The 23381-nt window shown below is 43.7% G+C and overlaps 1 protein-coding gene across 1 annotated transcript in view; it reads left to right on the top strand.

The window, feature by feature from the left end:
* LOC8042567 (huntingtin-interacting protein 1) overlaps window positions 1–23381 on the top strand; it is a 79364-nt gene that overhangs the window by 345 nt on the left and 55638 nt on the right. Inside the window, exons 2-11 of the mRNA XM_040206949.3 lie at window positions 6782–6845; window positions 8800–8942; window positions 11762–11818; window positions 12564–12644; window positions 13134–13210; window positions 14118–14179; window positions 15469–15609; window positions 21499–21556; window positions 22092–22167; window positions 22712–22861. Of these exons, the coding sequence (XP_040062883.1) occupies window positions 6782–6845; window positions 8800–8942; window positions 11762–11818; window positions 12564–12644; window positions 13134–13210; window positions 14118–14179; window positions 15469–15609; window positions 21499–21556; window positions 22092–22167; window positions 22712–22861 (909 nt within the window). The remainder of the gene's footprint in view (window positions 1–6781; window positions 6846–8799; window positions 8943–11761; window positions 11819–12563; window positions 12645–13133; window positions 13211–14117; window positions 14180–15468; window positions 15610–21498; window positions 21557–22091; window positions 22168–22711; window positions 22862–23381) is intronic.

Genomic DNA, 23381 nt, shown 5'->3' with positions numbered 1-23381 from the left:
TCGAATACGTATCTCGAAAACCGGCGACACCGGTGATCGAGAAACAAAAAAGGGTCAACGGAATGAACGAAGTTAACAGACGAGTCCGCCGCCCACGAAGGAGCGGATGCGGCTACGTCAATCAACTTGTTTACGTTCGTTTCGAAACGTTTGTCCGACCACGGGCGATCTCGCGCTCGTGCGGCACGCACTTTGGTCGTCGGCCAGTTGCGCGTGGAATAGCAGTCGCGGAACCACGTCCTCGGGATCGCGCGCCGGAGTTTACGCTTGCGGTCTTGCGTCCGCTTCCGCCCGTGCCTTCACAAGAGAGAGCCAGCTGTTGAGTCCGTGAACTTATTTTGGGTCGTGTGTTAGGGTGAATAGCGCCTCCTTGTCTGGGAGAACCTTGGCCGCGTAGACTTGGGCGTGGGAGCTGCGCTGCTCCGGACTGCACGAGCGCAAAGACGCCCGTGTGTGCCTCTGTTGCGCGTGATTTTTTGGGGCTTCGTTGCATAAAAATAGCTGGATAGACGGAAAGAAAGATAAAGCAAAGCAACGATAGCGCATTATCTCGTGTTCCCCTTTTTCTGTGCTTCGTTGGCTCCGATCGTGGAGCGTTGCTGCGCATCGAAAAGGATTTGTGTGTTTGTGTCTTGGACTGAGGAAGGAAGCCAGATTTATTTGTCGGACTTCCGACTTGCTATTCTGGGCGCAAAGATGGAAAATGAATAAGCAACAACAACAACAAAAACATAATGGTGAAGGGATTATGACATTTGTGGTTATCTTTAGATAAGTGCCAGCAACTCTCGGAAACAACAGCACACTTGTTTGAGACACTGAATGTCTAAATTTTTATTCGAATGGTATCCAGGAAATGAGTTCAGCTCTACTAGTTAAAATATGCTGCCTGTCTGGTTATTCTGCCGAACGCGTTTAAATGTGGTAGCTTTATAGGGTGGGTGGTGCTCTTAGGGTGGCACCTAAGGCAGGGTGATCTTTAGTCTTCTAGTGCCTGGAGTGGGTGGTGCTTCGTGCCTACGGCAGGGTTTTACATACAAACAGATTACGGCACATCACTGTCTCTTTGCGACATTGCGCACATTTCCCTTCCGCACCACCTGGTTACAAAGTCTTTTAGCTGAATTTTCTGAGTCACCAAGAGAGAGAAAGTGCACTTTCCTGTTTTTTCCACCCCTCCTCGTTCCACATTCTCTTTCTACACCACCTTTTTCTGCACCTCTCTTTCTTGCTCTTTCCACCCCTCTCCTTCATGGCACCACTAGCACCACTGTATATGCTTTCGTAGGGAACAGAGTAACGCCAACCGCAGTGCCCCCTCTCAACGACTAGCGGCGAATGCCAAAAAGGTTCCAACTCTTGCATGGTGGACGTATCGGGTATAGAAGAAAGCGGGTGTTTTGTAATATCTGGGCTTTTCATTGTGTGAAAACTATTTTTAATATCATAGGTAAGCACTCTAAAAGCATTTGCAGCACTTGCTATGGTTTGAGCGAGCGACGAAGTCTTGTTTTGTGCCCAAATCACCTTACGGTAGCAGACAACGCAGCGAGTTTTGTGGAGAATAGGCGGCAGTTCTGCGGTTCTACCGCCAACCTTTCGAGGAGTTTCCCCAGTTTTCAAGGGAAACCGTGTCAGTACAAAGGCGGGTTTATTCGGAATGTCGAGGATCTTTTTTATTAGCGCGTTTTTTTACTCTTCATTTCTAATAGAATTGTTAGGTGCTGTCGAGCAGATTCGGTTATTGTTGAAGTGCAGGTGGTGTTGATAGCGCAACTTGTCAAAGCACCTTGCTTGCTACCGCTACCAGTATCTTAAAGTGTTCCTACGGTAGACTATAGTTCTTTTTTACTTGCAATCCAAAGTGAGAGGCTGGCAAAAATGTCATAACATCGTCGACACTGGTCATAACGTTAATTACAATCGTGTCCTCGCCGAATTTCGACGGGAGGGATTGTACAAAACTTCTTAGCGCTATTGAGTGCTGCTTGCTGCTTGGCGACATCTCTTGAACCAGTTCCATAGGCTCCTGAAAAGATATATATGTAACGTGCATCACACAGTAGTGATACACGAAAGCGTGCCAGTATGATGCTCATCCAGATCAAAACAAGAAGAGGTGCACGATTGAGCACGGGATTCCTGGCTTCTGCAGCGCGAACTTCCGTTCCATGTGCTCCAAGCTAAGACGCACTAATAAAGTCACAGATGCAGAATAAAACCAGCATATAGTCAATGCGTGACGAGCAATGCGGTATTGTATGTGCGCGTAAGAGACATGATACAGTAATCAGACGAGAGAATTTCACTGCGAGTTAGCGGCAAGACTGTACAGTAGCCATCGATTGACGGGCACATTTCAAATATTATGCATACAACATACCTTTTTTTCGGTTCGTTGTGAAAGAGGAGCTCTCTGCGGCGGCTTATTCGGCTTGTGGGCAAAGATAGAAGGCACGCAATCTCGTGATAGCTGACGTTTGCCGTCGTTCCGGCGCCCAGAAAACTGGTCCTCGGCAAAATGATCCTACGAACATCGCAGTTTGTGTTCATTCAGTTCTTCAAACTCTAGCATGAATTATCGCAATAATATAACTTAGGTACCTCGCACAGCCGAGTACAAGAAGTGGGAGTGAATCCCTTTCTGCCTATCCGCGTCAGCCACAAAAGTCGTCGTTTGCAATTTCTCTTGCCATCCGGGATACGAAACAGCTGTTTGCCAGCCTCATGCCAGTTACTGCACTCAAAAGCGCAGCACCCAGGCATCTGGGTCCCTTTCAGCCGCTCAAAATGCTGCTGCTGCTGCAAAAAAAAAAAAAAAACGACTGCCTATACAACAACAATGCTCCCGCTGCGAAGACTGGAACCAACCTTTTGCGAAACTGCGGTAAAAGTTGGCCCACATGATCGCCGTGAGCCAATAGGGAGCGCGGAGTGTCGGCAGACTCGAACATCAATCAATGTCGCTACTGTGACTCCCTACAGGAGCCATATACAGTGGTGCTAGGCACCACCTGCTTCTGCTCCTCCTGTTTCTGCATGCTAGGTCCATAGCACAGTCAGTGGCGCACTCGGCTTCCATGTCGGTAACCGGGGTTTAATCCCTGGCACCCCATTTTTTAATCAAGATCATTTAGTGGTTATAGACTGATCGTCTTACACATTTTGTGCTCACGCAACTCCTGAGGTTGGTTGACCCTATAAAGCTATCGTTTTAATAGAGGTAGCCAGGTGCAAACTTACCAATAGGCAGAGTAGGCAGCTGCCTAGGGTGGCAAAATTTTGCGGGTGGCCAATTTGTGGCCGCCCTCAAATGAATTGGCGCTTGTTTTTAAGTGTAGCTCTGAATTTTGCTACTTTGGGAATTCTAGCTCCCAATCTAGCTACTTTTGACAATTTTTCCCCCGCTCCCAATGGTCTGAAAGTTGGGGGGGGGGGGGGGGGGGGGGGTGGCGGTGGCGGTGGCAGTGTGGCAAATTGCCAAGTTCACTAGTTGTGATACCTGTAGCTATCCATATAGTTAAAAATAGTTAAGGCATTCCAGTGTGCGGTACATATGTCTAAACTTTTTACTATTGAGGTCCACATAGCAAACTAATAATAATAAAGCATAATGACGACATTTAAATTATGAAAGAACGGAAATCATATATTATAATAGTGTGTTCTGCAGGGGCACAGTAACACGTGTTATGTTAATTCGTGTTAATCAATAAACCTTGTTTGTTTATGCATCTCAATCCTCTTGCTGGGATGGCAGTATCGGTCGGTTGTTTACTTCTTCCTCGACATACCAGCATTAAAAGTAAAGTGATTATGCGTGTGACAAGAACAGGAGTCTATGAGTCTGTCTAGATTATTGCTAATTAGTAATTATATAGCTCATTCACAGCACTGCCAGTGTGACTTTGTAGGCTAAATGTCAAAGTCAACTCTCATAGCTTCGAGAACGCACTTAAAGTTGAAGAAGAGCTATGTGTTTTCTTAATTTTCTGTATGAATTAAGCAGGGTCTCTACCGTATGAGTAAACTTGGAATTGTCAGGAACGGCGAGTCTGGAAAAGCCAGGGAATTTCCCCCGTTATCAGCATCAGTCCAGGAAATTGAGCTTTCCTTTCTCTGGGCGACAGACAGCACAGAACAGTGTGTGTTTTGTGACACAGATTGGGGGCAGCTCACCCTGCATGCCAATGCAAATCTCAGCTTGGAAATCTGAGTCTTGGGGAAGCCCGTATAATCAACCCGAACACTGTTACTGACTTTATTTTTCAGAGAACCTAATTTTCGTTGCTTGAAAAGTATGGTGAAAAATTTATCACGCGAATGTATTAGCGCATGGTAACGAATACATACATGGCTTGCACATGACGTCAGCCCGTGCGCCCCTTTTTCTGGTGGCCAGATGCGTCCCATTAAAGGGATACTTCAACGAAATTTGAAATATTCCAGTCGTGTTCAAAAATAGGTTGAATATGATCCACAATATCCGTAAATGACAATCGCACGTTTGTATTTTGAGCCTGGTGGCTGTATTTTTCATTATAAACGGCCCGCTCTGGCAAGCGCTCGGAGAAGGCCCAGCGGAGACCACGTGACATCCAACGCAATTGTGACGTAGGTTGTCTCAGGACGAGCAAAGCTACGGCGAGGCTGACGTCGAGAGGATGGCCTAGTCGTTCCAGCCACCGAAGCGGCTGCTTTTATACGAATTTTGAGTGACGGGTTAATCTTCTGTAATCTTGTAGGGGGACAATAGCGACTTCTGCGACACACAAAAGGCATTCTCGGGAAGAGGGGAGTTCCTCCTGCCCCTCTTCTCTCGTTGTGGCCGGAGGCGAGACAACCTCCGTCACTAGCTGTCAAGGTTCCTAGACGGGCATTACAAGCGAGGCGTTAGCGACATCCACCAGGTGCTCTTTGCTAATCGTTTAATTCGTTTTAAAATTCCTTTTCGTGACTTTTTTAACAAAATATTGGTATGTTCGATGTCATGTTGTTCCTCCGAACACATATAGACGAAAAAATGAGCGCCGAAATTTCGTTGTAGTATCCCTTTAAAGCAGCAAAAGCTACGCTCTCACACGCCCTTTCACCCATTATGTCTGACCAAGTGACGTCGGTGCAAGCTAAATATAGCGTATTACTCTAAATCCCCAAATTTCGTGTCCACAAATAATTCCCAATACTTACACTTGGGAAAATTTGCGCGATATTGAGCCCTCAAAAATAAAGTCAAAGTGCCTCTTCTTGGAACTTGTGCTCCTGGACAAAAGAGTACCTTTGCCAAATAGCTTGACAGCACGAGTGCTTGTCCTTTGAGCTTCCCCGCTTGGTCCTAAATGAACTGTCTCTCCGGGGCTGACCACGTGGCGTTTGAATTCATTTCTGCCGCTCGGGTAAGAGCATCTCGAAGTTTGAACTGGGGAAACCTTGGAAGCTTAGGCACCTTGGCGGTGTGCACTGAGACGAACAAGACACGCAGGGAAGCACAACACAGCGGCGATGGTGGCGATTTGATCCCAGCAACCTTCAGTCGTACCAGCGTTTTTTTTTTTGTAAAAAGTGCGCTTCAGACACTTCCTGTCCTTTTAGGAGTTGGTCGGGGAATTTCAGTAAAATAGTCGGGGAAAACCTAGAAAAGTCGGGGAGCTTGAAAAAATAATTTTGTTAGACGCCTCGATTAAGCAAATCATCTGATGTTGTTGGCAGATCGTCATCTTCATTGGCCTAGTTTATACGCTGCACAGTTCTTAAAAAATTTTTCATCTGCCGTATTTTCTGGGGGGGATCGTAATATTCTGGGAGATAGCCCACCTAAAATCAAGAGCAAATCGGGCATTTTCGATGTTCAATCGAGAAAAGTTGAAAAAATGCTATTTTTAGGTCATGTGTCCCTGGCAAGTTTGTTATTGCGGCGAGGGGCAATGAAGCGAAGATAAAATGACTATTTCCCAGTCAGTAATGCTCGGTTATATCACGCCATAGCTAACTAGCCACATTTGCGCTGAGGTCATCATAAATCCAAACACTATGATTACTAAAAGTAAGCCATCTTTCGGTGTTTAAAAAAAATATATATATAGCAAATTGAATTAAAAATAGGGGTGGGTTATCTTTCGGAGGTGGGTCATCTCTCGCGATATCATGCTAGGTTGCTGTCTCCTTCGCAAATTTTCGTTGGTGCGTCTTATATCTGTGTGACCTTTTTTATAAGTATGGGCTTTAACCGCGCCAATTTGCTGCGAGGGTTACATTTCTCGTTCGATTCGTTGGCGAGACTATTGAAACTGGCTCCCACTTGTATGTAGTATATCGCAGTCACAATCCACACGTCCGGACTTACGGATGCGCTCTTGCCGCTCGGACCGCATAAAGATGAGCGGCACTGTACAAAGGTGCGATTTATATAACAAATTTTTCATGAAAAGAGCCGTTTAGGGGGGGGGGGGGGGGGGGGGCGATTATAAAAATGTGCTTATCTTTTTAACAAAAAGCCCTGCTAGAGAAAAGGTAGTGGAAATCATTGAAATCAAATCTTCTGTTCCGAGAATTCAGGTGGGGGTATGGCGCAGCATATTTTGTTGCTCTTGGTGCAGCAACAGCGAGTAGCAGGTACATCGACCGCACGTTTCCCTCCTCCCTCACTGCTGTGTGCAGTGCAGCTGGTACAGTCAGTCAGAACATGCTCAGCATCGGCTGGCGTACCTACGGTATCTGTCGCCAGCATAAAAGTGAAGTTAAAATTCTCCTTTGACTTTATCCTGCTTTTCTCCTTCCCTAGGCTATCAGCATCAGCAAGGCCGTCAATTCCCAAGAATGTCCTGTGAAGGAGAAGCATGTCAGGAGTATCCTAAGCATGGCTTATGCTGACGTGCTGCGACAACATCTTTCGCATTATGGATCAGGCTTTGGTCCTTCTTTTGTACCTCATTGTTTCGCTGCTTGCATTTGCCGGGACTGTGCCAAACTCCTCCGACCCTGCCTTTTGTTTTGAGCAAAGTTGGAATCAGGCTTCCAAGCTTCGCAGGGCTGCACAAGTCAGTTTTCTTGCTCAACGATGTTGGGAGCACTAGAAGCAGCGAACAGTAAACATTGTTGCAATTTTTACCTTAATCGCGGTGAATATAATGGGACTGGTTTGTGAGGCACAGCAGCTCAGTCAAGCATTTTTGCATTGACCTTGAAACTTTCGCTTCAGTGTCCAATAATTTTAGTGTTCTTGCACGCCGCTGTGTGACCTGACGGGGAGTCTTATCGCATGCTTTCGACCTATATGTGGTGAGATAGCATGGAAGCCAGGTTTCTTGAGAGGTGCTTATTTTATGTTGCACAATATTTATTTATTTGTTTATTTTGCTTAACCTTCAAGGCACCTGTCAGCGAGGGTATTGCAGAAGGTATAGCAGTCATAATAGGAAATACAGAAAAAAAGCGAAAACAGTGTAAGCAAAACTTAATAGTCACGTCTCATTCATATGAACACCTCCGTTCCCACCAGAATTAATTTATAATGTTAGTTGTCTATAATAACGAGATAAAAATGCATGTATTTGCCCAATTTGTTCCCGAAAATTGTTAAAAAATGGGGGTGCCTGTATTAAAGGGGTCTATATTAACAAAGCACGACCGTCCACAGAAGACATACAGTAGTAAATTCAGACAAAACTAAAAAAAGCAAACATTAAAATACAGCAGACTACACATAGCTATGCGGCAGCTGGGAGTGTTGCTTCGCGTAACTGCAGTTTGAAATAAAGTGAATATTAGAGAGAAACTGTTAGGGATGTCATTCCAGGGTTTGGCTACTCCAAGAGAAAAAACAAACTCTACGAGGTCGCCGTTTTAGTTTCAGTGCATGTCACAATTAACGAATGGCCCACATAATATGGAAACGTGTGCAGACGGTGTGATATACGCTGAAGTTGACTAAAAATCATAGTGAGATTTATAAAAATGTGATAGAGTAAAAAGAGTTTCGACAGATAAATAGATCATCTAGACAAGCACATCTGTTTTTGCAGGTGACACCTGTTTCATACGAGTAACTTTTCCTCTATTGTTCTTTTTTCCGGGAGGACATCCGGAGGGGAGATGGAGGCAAAAGGCCACAGAGCCTGTCAAGGCCTCCGCCCCGTAGTGTATTGTGAACAAATATTCCGGACGGCGTGATTTTTAACCGACTCTAGCTGAGAACTAGGGTTGTGCATTTTCGGTAAACACCGGCAAGCGGCGTAGTTAACCCCCAAGCCAGTGTTATCAAAACTGGAGAAAAGCGAAAAGAACTCAACGGAATGGAAGCTGTCTCAGTAAGAAAACCCACGCTTCGCGGGAAGAAAATCTTGATCTACAGTTTTGCTTTGTGTTAATGCGGAACAGAGCCCACACTGAACTGTCTGCAAGGCGGCTTCTTTCTTTGTGACCACCTCTCTAATCTTGTTTTTTTATTTCCCATTGTACTTGGACGTTTCCCAAGTATTTTGATTTGAATTGATGTCAAACAAAAAAAAAAAAAAAAAGAAATGGAGAGTTTGGGGGGGAAAATAAACCCAGAAAAAACGCCCCTAATTTCGAAAAGTAATAAACCCCAAAAATATGAAACCCTAGCGATAACGAAAATAACTTTGGTACGGATTCCCTATGACAGTGGCTTTGGGCGAATCGGCGTATTGTGTGTGGGCAGTAGGTTTTAAGTGTGATGGCGCAAATTTAAGATGAGAGTATTACTTCCAAGGTGGATGATAGAGCATCAAACGCACGTGGTGGCATTTGAGTGGGCTTCCTTAACCGTTGGGTGTTCAGGCACCATCATTGGCACCTTCCACGAGAAGGGGGCACACACCTTCTGGAGCATTGTGCTGAAGCTGCCTCTCCAGGAGAATCCTATCGTGTGCTGGAAATTCTGTCACGTGGTTCACAAGCTTCTCAGGGAAGGATACCATAGGGTAAGGGTGGAGCTTTCTTTAGGCGGCACTTTTAGACGTGTGCCACAGTTGGTGAAATTTTGCATCGGGCATTCTGCTGCTCATTACCGTATGTGTGATGCACATTTATGTTTTGTTCTCGAAAAGTCATTCATTTCAGTTTCTTCTCGTCCTCAGCATACCGTAAAATACCGAGCAAGTGCCCACTCAAAATTTGAAGATAATTGGGGGAAAAAAAAAGGGATGGGCACATGTGAGGTCATCGATTTTACATATATATGTACTGTGCATATATTTTCAGATGTTTCAAATTCTGGGGGTGGGCACTTAGAGTGGAATGGGTGGATGCATGGTATTCTATGGTACTTGAAAATGCTATAGCACAAAGTACTTGAGTTTACATCCACAGATTTTTATTAAAAAAAAAGATGAGAGTTACACGGGTGCCATCTTCACTGTCTATTTATCAGGCTAGGCGGACGTTCGATAAGGGAATGATCATCATGATAAGTTGAATAATTAACTAGCCAATAATTAAAAAGTTAATTAATTTTTTAATTATTGGCTTTATAGGTCATGCTGCTTTTGTAGTATTGATGGCAGTTACCATTAGAGCTTGGACTATTTTGAAGAATTTGCTTAAAAAGCAACTCCGGCCAATATTTTTGAATTATTTCAACTGTTTTCAGCTAAAGTAGTGTCCCTAAATTACGAGGTATAATTCTTTTTTTCAATATTGTGTGTAGTTTTATGAATATCTCGGTTCAATACAGGGAGTGGCGTTTTCTAGTTTTTTCTGAATTTTTCCGTGTTATAGAAAAGTAACTGAAAAGTAACGTCGTTACTTTTTAAAAGTAACTAACTGTAACGAGTTACTCTTTTGTTGCGGTAACTGTAACAGTAACTTCGCTACTTTTTTTTATCAAAGTAATTGTAACTGTAACAAAGTACTTTTTAAAAGTAACTTACCCAAGACTGGTTTTAAGATGGTAATCAATCAGTTTTCATATTTTTTCGCCCGATTTCAATATATTGTGTGCAAAAAGCGTCTCGCCGCGATCTCTGCCCTTAATCATGCTTAAAAGAGTGACATGTTGTTTCAGTCATGTTGTCGCTATCGACAGCGCGCCCTTTGTGGATGTGCAGAGGATACACTGGAGATATACTGTTGATGTGACTAAGACGACTGCGTCACTCTCCTAAGGATTATTGTGGACGGGGCTTGCGGCACTCTTTTCTCGCGCAATATTGAAATCAGGGGGAAATAACATAAAAAAAGTATTTTTCGCCCGCAAGGTGAGAAGAAACGAAAACGATAGCTATAGCACGGTTGCGCAATGCGGGTGGAATGGTGCCGTCACATACCTGAGGACGGAAGTGTGACGTGGTTAATTGTCATAGCTGTTGTGATTGGCATCGTGGATGCGACTGATGACCCCACCACCAGTGACAATAATAATAAGAATAGTTTATTTCCATTACATGTAATGGTGGAGCCAAGAAAAAAATTTGCATTGCGCGGCTTGACTTGAAATGGTAAAGCGTGGCAGAAGTTTCTAAAACCATTCAATGTTACGTGTATCAACTGGATACTGCCAAAGTGGGATTTTGAATAACGTGAGTAATGTTTAAAAACAAGTCTTTCAAGCAGACGACAGTAAGACTCCCCCTTCGTCGTGTCGTTACTGGTGGGATGCCGGAGCTCCTTTCTCTCTCCCTGCATCGTGGCCGACTGGAAAACCCGGCTTCCTCCCTTCGTACCAAGAAGGGAGAGAAGGCTTTTTCCTTCCCTCTCCTCACGCCAAGAGGGGAGAGTGGAAGGGTTTTTCCATAGCGACAACGACAGCCCACGAGCTTGAAATCTACAAAATGTTGCCCGTATAGCTATCGCTTTAAAATTGATAGATGACTATAGAGAAAACTATTACCTTTTTGTAAATTCTTTAAATTGGTCTCGTTTCTAGTAGTAATTTCTGCCAATACTGCCCATTGCAACATACCTCATAAAACCATCAATTGAAAAGTTACTCAGCAGATTTTAGTTGATTAGCCAACTTACGGTGACGGTTATTCTCCCATATAGTGTTTGAGTCTGAAAAGCAGATGGAGAAGATGGCACCCATGTGACTCGCATCTTTGCTTATAAAAGTCTGTTTGAATTAAAATCAAACACCCCATATCTTGCTTGTAAATGAAAACTATGCATACAGCATCAGTTGCATATCTGAAATAAGCTGGGGCTTATCATGTGTAGCTATAGGTAATATAAGTTTAAGGATGTTAGGTCTGTTCCACTAATGAAAGCTTTCTGATGTCTTGTAACATATTGTTTTTAATATTTAATGTTTAACTCAAACGACAGGATTTGCAGAAATTTGTGTGCTTGACATAAGGGAGTCTTAAAAGTTAAGTTACCATTTAGTTCATAAAGGAGCCTGGAGACTACTACTTAACCGCACGTTTACAAATTGAAAGTGTGTGCGGCATGACTTAAGCACACTAGTGTAACGATTTTCTGTGCCTTTCATTTTTTTCTGTTGTCCTTTCAAAACTTGGGAGGGGGAAGCAAAAAAATTATTTCATAGCCTTTTTGTGTAAGCTGGAAAGTCAGTTCAGGTGTTTCGCTTGGTGTTGCATCACTTATGAAGAGGGTTAAAGTTGTGGCAGAGAAGGCTCACAGGACCCCTGACAGGAGCATTAGGCCATTGGCACCGTTGTCCACATATAATTCCTATAATCGGGGAACGTTTCACTCTTCCTTGTAGAGCCTGCCTTTTTCTGCATGTCGGCCTTTTCTTTCGTGATCTTCTCGATTCTAATTGACTTGCCGATTTTCACAGGTGATCCCAGACTCTCTTCGTTACCGCCAGACCTTCCTGGAGTTTGGCAAACTCTGGGTGAGTCAAATGCCACCACCCGATATCAACACGTTTTGTTATTGGTCACAACGTTCGGCCTTCATGCATGCTGCAGCGTAGAGCGGAGCTATCTTGCCTTGGAGCACAGGGTAAATTTGCCAAGTAAAAGTGGCTTAAAAGACTAAAAGCTTTTACTCGTTACCTTTGCTCTGTGCTGTATTGATACGTTCTAACCCTTTTCCAGCTGTCGTTTGAACATATGAAAGTTGTCTTACGATTTTTAGGAGATAATGGATCGACAAATGTGCATATGGCATTCACATTCTTTAATTTAGCATTTGGAACAAATAGATGTGACTCCTTGGGTACCATGTTCTTAACCCATTGCTTGGGCCATATAACCTTAAAAAAATTAGGAACAGGTGTGAAGGTTTGTACAATTTGTGACTGTCGCATCACATTGTAACATTCCATTACGGTGCTGCGTATCAACTGTTCACACCTCGTGTAAGGTACTTAATAACATTCGAGCATCTGTGGAGTTACAGTGAACCAAAATAGTTATTTCATTTAGTTGTAAGCTATGCCAGCTTTTAAATTGTATGGGTGGCCACTGCTTGTCCAGGAATGTTGTATTGTTTCCCCTTTTGTTGTTTATTTTTGTATAATGTTCTATATGTACGGATATGTGTTTCTTTGTATTGTACCCCCCTCTCTTCCTATGTAATGCCCCTCGGGGTTTTTAAGGGTAAATAAATAAATGAATGAATGAATATTGTTTCAGGGTCTGCTGAAAGAAGGCTACGGAAAGCTGATTCAATGTTACTGCCGTCTTATTGTCGCCAAACTCAATTTTCACTATAGGGTGAGTGTCCCTAACCTTTTGGTTTTTACTTTATTCTTTCTTTGTTGCAAATTTTAAGTTTGTTGTTCATTTAGCAGGAGTTGACAAAGCTCGAGTGTCATCTTTGGAGAAGTACCAGTTAAAACACCGGCACCTCTTTTGTGCGCTCGCTTCATTCCTCGTCTCATTCCTTTATTCATTCTTTATACTCTGACCGCCTTCGGCGATTTCTTCAGTTAATTTAGTCGCATCTAATTTCGTGAGTTTTGATTTCTCTCCTAACTCTCTTTTCATTACACATTCACATATTACAACAAGTGTGGAATTTGGATGGGGGGGGGGGGGGGGGGGCAAAAAAGAAACAGCTTAACTAACGGAGGCAACCATATACGTTGTTCACAAACAAGTTCAATGAGCGTTTTAATTTGTTTACGGTCGAGGGCATCTTTTGCCGGTGTTGAGTCTGGTGCGTCTGACATAACATGGTTTGCCGTAACGGCGTTTCTCCAGAACCCCAAGTTTCCCGGCAACCTGGTTGTCTCGGACGACGCCTTGGACGACATTGGGGAGGGCGACGTGAACGTCTTGTAAGTACTTGTTGACCCGCCGACTCCTTTGTTTTGTGTTGTTTGATTATTTTGTTTGGTGGCTATCACCTCAATGCATGTCATTTCAAACGCTGTGTGACCAATATTTTACGATTGTGATTTTTTTTTGTTCTTTTGTTGGGCATTTGCAGTTGGAAAATAGGGCACACCAAAGAAAACTGAGGTTGATGAATGAAAATTTAGCTGAGAAATGTGTTGGTAAAAAAATTAATACAAATGAGGAGCATTTTTTTTTTAGTGAGCCAAATTTATGTGAAGCGAAACTGAGATAAACAGGAATGCGTGCTTATCGAACTGACTATCTTTGAGCCCTGTACATCGGCCACCTTTACGTTGATTTTTCTTTTATGATACGACTGCTTTCAGATGAATACCCCTTGGAAATGATGGGCTCCTAGATATACTCCGAATCAATTTCTGCAAAAAAACTCATAAAATTTTTTTTCCTTTAAATACATTATTGGTAGTCATTCTTAAGATTCTTTTTTTGAAACCTGATGAACTACGGTGGGGAATCTGTTTAGTTTACTTTAAAATTATTCAGAAACCAAGAGTTCAAAAACATTGCAAAACAATTTGACTGCACGGTAGAATACAACGCAAAATAAATTATTTGGCCTCGCAGTACAAAACAAGTTAAGTTGCTGAGTACCTTAGGAACATAACTTTGGTGTTTCTGGTGAACAGATTCATTTTGCAGTTTTAATTCCTTTCAGCAGACTCTTTTCACTGTGCTTTTTCAAACTGTTTAGTGTCCAAGTATTTTGTTTTAGAAACATACACAAATAAAAACACTACATTTTGTCATGCTTTACTCATTTTAGTGCCTTTGTGCACGTTGTGAGAGTGTCAGCGATTTTATTTTTCTTTGCTCGTTTATTTCCAGTTTCCAAGTAACATGTGAAATGTTCGACTACATGGACGAGATCTTGGCACTTCAGCAGGCAGGTTCGTCGCTGATTCTTTCTTTGGCCCTCGCTTCCGTTCGCATATGGGGTCCCCCCGTGGTGCTTTCAGCTTGACATTTATACTTGACATTTTTTTAGATCTTCCTGTATAATTGAATCATTCAGACATTGGATTATAAACTGGGAAAACACACATCCCGAAAGTATGAAATTACAGCTTTGTTCTCCCGTTGCTACTTCACAGTTCTCCTTGGTTCCTGGAAACTTCAGCCATAACAATCACTGCTAAAAAAATCGTAGGAGAGTTTGTTGTCACATCAGGTTCATTCAAGCAGGAATTTTAGCTTTAGGGCCCTGGTACAGCTTCAGTTTTTTTTTTTATTTGGCAAGATGGAAGAGTATTGCTTTGTGCGCTTTCCGCTTGAAGGATGTACAAGAGTGGCAAAATATACCGCAAGGGAGTGCTAAACTCCCCAAAACATTTTTTTTAAAGTGTCACTTATGTCATAAATACACCCCCCCAAAAAAAAAAAAAAAAAAAAAAAAGTTTATTTTTTTTTATTTTTGTGATGAAGTAAGACCAGCGGAGCTGTACTCCATACACTGTGTGCTTCTTCTTCGTCGTCGTCTGTTTTTCGCGCTGTTTCAAACAATGAATTTTCACCAAAGCGCCCAACTATCCATTCTTCTATTATAGCTGGAAAGGTTGCCGCCATCTACGAGCGACGGCGGAAACCATACTGGTTGTGTGCTTGCTGCCGTCGCTTATAGATGGCGTTAGCTGTTCAGGTAGGTTTGTGTCGACATACCGTACACGATCCTGAGGGACCTAGCCCTTAACAGCTCCGCCGTAAAAAAAAAGAAAAAGCTTAGTTAATATTTACATTATGAGATGCTTCTTGAGATATATTAATGTCTCAGAACCGCTCTTAAACCAACACGCGGCGCTGACTCCGTGCCGCCGCGGTGGAGCTGCTGTTGGCAGGGCGCACGCGCAGACACTCCATTTAGCGGGAATCTGGTTTCTTCCCCGCGCGCAGTACCCACACTTCATGCCGAAACTGCGTATTTGCCCACATCTCATGAGGGCTTGTTTGTAAACAGTGCGTTGACCTATACTTAAAATGAGTCTTGCAACACACAATTTTGCACAAACTTTTTTGATTTTTTCTTGGGAAGGGAGGGAGGGGCACTTCATTATGTGTCATACGCGTCGTATCAATGCACTCAAAAGCATATTCTTTGGGAGTTCAGTGTCACCCTGCTAGAGCGTCCCTTCCTCAATTGCCATAAGTGCCCGTCGAAAAGGTGTGGGCTGTCGTGGTGCAGTGTTTGGCTCCCTGGACATGGCCCGGTCCAACTCGATGACCAACTCGGGCCAATGCCGCCTGGCTCCCCTCATCCCCTGCATCCAGGACTCGAGCCAGCTGTACGACTACATCGTCAAGGTGCTCTTCAAGCTGCACGCAGGTCCGTCCCGCGGACGCCTTCGTCGCTTTCCGGCGCACTGCCGGACCTACCGTATTTTCCGCACGACAGTGTATAGTCCACAAAAGCTGTACATAGTCTGCAGGGCTTAAAATTGCAATTGTTAAACGCGTGTAGTCCGGGAAATGTGGGTACCATGCGTTGGTACGGTGCCTGCCTGAGACACGTCTTCGACTGGTGCATTTGCCATCCTATCCTGCCCATTTTATTTATTTATTTGTACATAATGTGGCCTCAATTGAGGCCATTGCAGGAAGGGAAAATTGCGGTTAAAGTAAATAAATATTGAACAACAAACAAAAACAGGGTGTCTAGTGATCGGGAAAAGCGGGAATTGTCAGGGAAATTTTAATTATCGGGAAAAATCGGGGAATTATCAGGGATATTGTCAAAAAGTGAGTGCAGTCAGGGAAAATGAGCCGGAAATGCCAAAGAGTGCCCTGAGCAAAGACTTGAGAACTTGGGGGCAGAAGAACAGGCAATAACTTGGAGGGCGGGCTCTGCTAACCCGGTGTAGAGTGCGCTACCCGACGGAAAGGGAACAGCTGACAAGTCCAGTCCAAGCCTTGGATTCGATTGAGGGCGCGACATTAGGCTAGATCCAGTTAGAGCTACTAGATTTATTAAAGAGCAACTCCGTTCGATTCCAAAAAATTTAGGCTTACATGTGATTCCATTTCACAAAGCACTACTAAACAGCTCTACGTCCTCGGATTCGCGAAATGTCGAATATTATTTGTGTAATCGTAATTTAAACATCAGCTGATACCGAAACCAAAACTTCGGTTGCGTCAGGCAACATTGGTTTCGTGCCGTCAGAGTCATTGCCACGTCACGTCGAACCATGATGTCTTGTGACGTTTGTGGGGGCGAGGGACAGGGCACGCGACGCGGGCAGGTCGCTTCACATGGCGTGGACGGTGATGGCCCGGGGGAGAAGGGGAGGGGGAGAAGACGAAAGAGGAGAGGGGGAGCTGAGAAACAGACAGATAAGCGCCCAGGGCAGCGCAAACTAGCGCATCCGCGTTACGGTGATCACGTGGGCGCCGTTCAGCCAACAGCGGGAGGAGAAGCTCATGACGTCATCGTTCAATTTTGCTCTGAGAAGTAAAAACAAACAAAACGTGAGAATGACGTAGTCATGCCTCTGACGTAGTGGCTCAATGTTGGCCGCTCCAACTTCGTCGCATTGACTTCGCTGGCGATTGCACCTCACGTCGCACGCTGGAGTTGGCAGATTTCGGCGACTTGGCTGATTTGAAAGTTTGCTGGCCAGTTTATTAAATATATAGACGGAATTAGATTGTAATATTTGACATGGGGTCTTTTTATATGATACTGAAGAGAGGGCTACGTAGTTTTCTATATATCAAAACTTAAGCGGAGTTGCCCTTTAACAGATAGGAAAGCCGCAGACCCCAATTCAATCCAAGCCTTAAGCCGAAAGTATCCGAAAGTGTCCATCTGGCGGCCATGCTGTCATTCGGTTATTGACATGTGTGGTTGAGCGACGTGTTTTCATAGTGTTTCCGGAAGTGGCCTCTTCACTGGCGATGTTGGCGTCGAGAAAATGCTTGTTTAATCCGGACTGGACGAACCCAAATATTTCAGAATACGCAAGTTGGATTAAGCCCATGCAAAATGATCCTCACAGTGCTCAGTGCTCAATGCCTTGTGTTGTAATGGTCGTATATATTTAACCGCCTCTGCTGTGGTCAGGGAATTCTACTTGAAATTGTCAGGGAAAACCTGGAAAAGTCAGGGAATTTCGAAATAAGAATTTGCTAGACACTATGAAAAACAGAGCACTAGAAATGTTGAATTAACAATCACCCAGCAAGGCAGGGTAAGTTTCCCTATTTCTGAAGTAAAGTCATCGCAGGGAAGAATGCGTGTAGATCTGTCAACACTGTTTTATAACTCGATAGCACGAGCAAAAAGGTAATTTTTAAAACAATGATTCGAGATTGGAATGAAATAATAGAAATGGAACAATGTTCAAAGGATGAGACTGTCTGGTGTCAGTGACATCTGTGAAATAAATGTAGCTCGTGCGCTGGATGCCACAATCCCCATTAAAAACTTTATTAAATATTTTCAGCCGCTCAACAGTCTGCCTAAAAGAGAGATTCAATTCCCAACACCGTCGTAGCAGACGATGGTGATAAATGTCGATCGTACCTATTGTAAATAAACCTATCGGCCTTAGCCTAGAAGAATCGAGAAGATTAATGTCCTTTTTGAGATATGGGTCCCAGACAATGGACTCGTACTCCAAAAGAGTGGAACGTGATAGAGTTATCGGGCCTCGCTCGCATCGCCTTCCCATTCCCCTTGCAAGCGTGCCTTGCGTAACCTAGTCAGTAGCGTGTCTGGCTTGCAACCGAAGGGTCATGATTTTGAATCGTGCCTAAAATTCTTCAAATTTTTTCTTTGAGGCAAATGAATTACTTTATAAAGTGAAATCATTTGAGACATGTGGCGACCTTTAATTTGCATTACGTGTCATGTTTTAATCACTCTCATTCCACGTGGGACGTCACTTTGATGCGAGTTTTGTGGGATGTTTGAAATTCCCGCGCGAGGTCATGTGGCTGTGATGTGACCCTATCGACCAATTAGGATAATCCCGTCACGCCACCGACGCCGGCTTTTCTGGGACACCAGCTCCTTATTCACTATCCCATTAAAATTGTCCAAACAAGAGTTTTAAAGGTGGTTAATTGACCTCTTTAGGGGAGCATTTTAATGTATGTTTGAAATACTCTAGCTTCCTAAGGGCACAAAAACAAATGAGGTTAATGTGCTTGTCTCATTTAAGACTAGGCATAAAAACAATACCTAAGTATTTGAATTCATGAATATAATTTAAAACTATTATCAATGTCATAGCCAAACACCAAAGGTTACTTTTATTTGTTCTGACTTGTCAATGTTTACCATTTCCATCTGCCATTTTTTGCTCCAAGTAACGAAGCGCACAACGGATTAAGTAGCCATTGATCATTTTAAGAAATAACATCATTGTGCAGAACGCAATCGTTCGCAATCGTCAGCAGAAATATGAATTTTAAACCGGCATGTTTTCTACACTGTTAGTAATACCGTATTCACTCGCACAATGAACGCACTCGCGTAATGAACCACCCCCTAAGTCGGCTCTCAAAATTTCGACTTTTTTTTTCACTCTCGTAATAAACGCACCCCCAACTCGGACGTCAAAATTTTGACCCCCTCCTCCCACGCGCGCGAAATGAACGCACATTTCGATCATGGTGCAGCGAGGTCGCGAATGCATGGGCAGCGTGGTCGAGCAAAACGCCTTGCAAAAGACCTAAAAAAAATTCGAAAAAAATCCAACAGAAGCAAAAAAAAAAAAAAAAAAACATGCGAAAAAAGTTTTTTTTTTTTTTTTGCACAGCGCAGTTTGGATTTTGGGTTCGCGCGCCGCCGCGCGCAAGGAGGTAAGAAAGAGAAGCGGAGAAGCGCTCTAAGCGAACGAAACAGCTTGAGAAAGGCGGCCAAAAGAAACAAAAGAAACCGACCGAACTAAGAGAAAACAAAAACAAAGAGGAGTTTTTTTTTTTTCTTTTTTTTTTTTTGCACAGCGCAGTTTGGTTACGGGGTGTCGCGCGTCGCGCGCCGCGCGCAAGGAGGTAGCAAAGAGGAGCGGAGAAGCCCTCTAAGCAAACGAAACAGCTTGCAAAAGGCGGCAAAAAAAAAAAAAAAACAACTTACAGAATTGAGAAAAAAAAAAAAAAAAAGAAGAGCTTTTTTTTTTCTTTGCACAGCCGAGTTTGGTTACGGGGGTCGTGCGGCGCGCGCCGCGCGCAAGGAGATAAGGAAGATAAGCGGAGAGCTCTCGCCTAAGCAACGCCTAAGCAAACAAAACAGCTTGCGAAAGGCGACAAAAAAAAAAAAAAAAAAAAAAAAAAAAAAAAAAAACCCAAGGAACTAAGAAAAAACAAAACAGGATTTTTTTTTTGCACAGCTTAGTTTGGTTACGGGGTCGGGCGCCGCGCGCAGAGAGATAAGAAGTTACTTCGATTTTTCAGGATAAAAGGTCCGTTCATTATGCGAGTAAATAACCGAGGCAAAAATTTTACTTCGCGTAATGAACGCTTTGCTAACTTTGCATCGATTTTTCGGAAAAAAAAAAGTGCGTTCATTCTGCGAGTAAATACATACGGTATAAAGAACAAATGAGAGTTACCCCAACACAGACTCGTGCGGTACACAAGGGGCTATGCAAGACGGTGGGACAAAGGGACCGTGACATGGCCGCCTGCTGCAATGTTCCTTCGTCCTGCCGTCTTGCATAGCCCCCCAGATCCAACCAAAGCCTCCAGAGAAGCATTCCCAAACAAAACAAGTTGTGACCTGTCTTTGAATCATCTAATCCAGTCAATTAAAAGTGTATTTCTCAGTGTAACTTTCAGCTTCAGAAGTAATTTAGAATGTCAAATGCCTTCGAATAATCTATGAATATAGCATAAGCCTGACATTTTTGATTTAGAGATGCAGCAAGGTCATGGGCGAATTCAAAGGGTGCGTGCTGGTATGAAAAATGACGACGAAAACCGTGCTGTTCAGGGCAGATAGTTGAATTTCCTTCAAGATGCTCAAAGATATGCTTGTAAGCTGTATGTCCTAGGAGCTGACTAGTGGAAGAGGGGGTGGGGGGGGGGGGGGGTAGGAGAGGGGAAGGGAGGGGAGGGTCCATTGTAGTTTGATTGCCGAACTGGGTTCTTTCTCTATACGAATCCCCAAGAGGGCCCTCGAAATGGTGGCTGTCGTTTCATTTCTCGCGGCTGGTTTTTTCAGAGCTGAGGCGAAAGGTAGCACGTCTTAGCAGAATGTGGGCTGCTTTTTTTTTTTGAGACTCTCTTGGGATTCTGTCGTGAGTGGGACATCCTAGTAATTGCTTATCTCTGTGCGTCTTTTTTTGGGGGTGTTTGACTTCTATTTGCTCTATTTTGGCATCTTTCTAAATTCCAGCATCTTTTTGTTACATTACTGCAGGTATGGCTATACGGGGTGTTTTGACTGACTCGTGCCGAGACTTTATGGATTCTGGTGTGAGCTGTGCTCGTCGTACCGACGTTGTATTGTTCATGGTCCTGTTGAGCGAGTCCAGATATCTTTTTTGTGATGTCTCAAAGTGGATAATTTATGCAGGTTAATTAGCCAACTTTTTAAATATTAATTTGTGCTAAAACACTCCAATACAGGAGTCAAAGAATGCGTTGAAAAACATCTCATTGTATAATTTCTGTCGAGGTAGCCGTTGTGTGTGTAACTTTTTTTAATATAAAAACAAGTGTACAAGATAAAAAAAAGGAAAAAAAAAGGAACACTCGACTACTTGTTAAAAATGTGGGACTTTAAAAAAAATTGTGCGTGCTTTCTTTAAAGCTCTAAACAATTTGACACACAAAAAAAGAAAAAAAAAATGAAAACACTCGACTACTTGTTAAAAATGTGGGACTCTAAAAAAAATTGCGCATGCTTTCTTTAAAGCTCTAAATAATTTGACACACAAGGGCTACCTTGGTGGAAACGACGCAGTGGGACGTTTCTCGACACCCTTCACAATTCTTGCACTGGAGGGTTTGCGTGCAAACTAATGTTTAAAAGTTGGACAATTAATTTGTGTCAATTAGCCAGTTTGGCACGTCACAAAAGTCGCCTCGACTCGCTCAATAGGACCGTGAAACAACACGGTGTCGGTTCAACTCGCATGGCGTGCACCGGCCTTTTTTTTTTAAAGTTTTGGCAGAAGGTGATACTAGCTGATTCAGTGCACACGTTATGCCACCAGCTTCTTCGGTACTACCTTGCTTATGTGCTACTTTTGTTTCTTGACTACAGCGCTGCCAGCAGACACCTTGGCCGGCCACAGGGAGCGATTCCTCAAGCAGTTCAAACTGTTGAGTTGCACGTTTTTATGACAAGCTTATTTTGTAATGTTTGCCGCTCATTTTCTGCACCAAGAGGAATGTGTTTGGTGCCACGGGGCTGGCACGAGCAGCAACATTGAAACTGGGTCACACACATGCGACCGCTTTGGTGCATTTCCTATTTTTTTTTTTACATCATTCTTTTTTTTTACTGCAGCTTGAAAATCGTCTGATAGTGTTATAGACGATCATTTCTCATTAATACTAGTACAAACGGTTGATCTCGCAAATAATGTGAAACCTTTGCTCTAGTGAAGTGCGGTTCCAGGGGCATTTCGTAGATGGCGCTGGCATGCCAGTGCATTCTTTTGTCGTGAGAGACCGCAAGAACTCTGACGTAGGCAAACACGAGTGTGTGAACCATATTGCGAATGTCTGATGGGGACTTGCATACGGGAATCGTGGCTTTAGTTATTTATTAGAAGAGCATTAGCTTTGGTGTAAATTTCATGAAGTAATGTATTTATGCCTTAATATTTTTTTTTATTATTTGGTTTGTTGCAGGCTGCAGCAGTTTTACTTAAGTTCAGTGAACCTGCAATACTTCAAGCACCTGATTCAAGTTCCCCTTCTGCCAGAGGTGAGTTTGGCTGATGGCCATTGATTTCACTGGGTGAAGCCCAGATGTATGTTAAAAGTGTGTGGTTTGCTCCCAACTTTTGAAATGTGCTTTTTCCATGAGTGACAGCGCTGGTTCAGTCATGAGAAACGCTCTGTCCTTGACTCCAATGAACCGCAATGTAATTTTACCACAGGGAATAACGTTTCTTTTAGTTTCAGTCGTTCCCGCTCCTCCCCAACTTACTCAGCAAAGACTGTGACAAGATCGATGGTCGTCGGTAGTTACAGTTAAGCCGCCTCTTTAGTAGAAGTTAAAACAAAAAGAGTTTGAATAAGACAGATTTCCCGAGACATTTTTTTAAGATGGTTCCGCACTCGAGAGGTATGAGATGGTGGGTGCAAAATGTTGGAGTTGCATTCAAGGCACTATGTAGTGTAGTAGTCTCAGGTTACTCTGGCCAGCTCGCCTCTTCTCTTCTCCAGCTTTCCGTGATTACTGCTGTTCACGTGGTGACCTTTTGATGTTGAGAGAAGGACGTTGAGCGAGCTCCTCCTGTTTTCAGAACCCTCCGAACTTCCTGGTGGCATCTGACCTGAGCTCCCACGTGAGCCCCGTGGTGATCCTGCCACCCCAGAACGAGACGCCGGAGAACGAGCCCGTGGACGCCACACTGGTCGACACCTCCATTCCACAGTCGGAAAAGTTTGACCAGGTGATCGGGCACCTCGTGGTGAATGTTTGCACAGCTCCGACGGTCATATTTGACAGTGGCTGTGATGGAAGTGCTGCGCCATTTGCGCCAAATTGCGCCATGAACGAAAGTCTGCTACACCTTGCGCCAAAACACCATTTTTGCTATGAAGTGTGCCACACGTGTGCCGAAATAAGCTTAAATGAAGTCAACTGCTTCGACTGGTTGATGCGCTGGCGGGTTGATCACCAACATCGTCTAAATTTCCTGACGATGTCAGCGATGTCAGGAGTATAAAGTTGCTAGAAAACATCTCAAAATAGTAGTATGGTGGCTACTGTGATCGACAGAACCAGGGTCTTGTACTCCTGATAAGGTCATTTGATTACCATGTCTGCCGCTTGCCTCCGTGCCGCGTCTCACCAGCGCTCGCGCGTCAAGTTTCGCCGCTTTGCACTGGAGTGCTAGGAGCAGCAGCTGACATGGTTAACCCCCTGGGTTAGTACAATAGGCTCAGAAATTATGCTCAGTACTACTCCAG

Source organism: Ixodes scapularis, unplaced genomic scaffold (genome assembly GCF_016920785.2).
Source record: "Ixodes scapularis isolate PalLabHiFi unplaced genomic scaffold, ASM1692078v2 PGA_scaffold1__304_contigs__length_218370807, whole genome shotgun sequence".
NCBI classification, from domain to species: domain Eukaryota; kingdom Metazoa; phylum Arthropoda; class Arachnida; order Ixodida; family Ixodidae; genus Ixodes; species Ixodes scapularis.
This window is presented reverse-complemented; position numbering and strand designations above follow the sequence as displayed.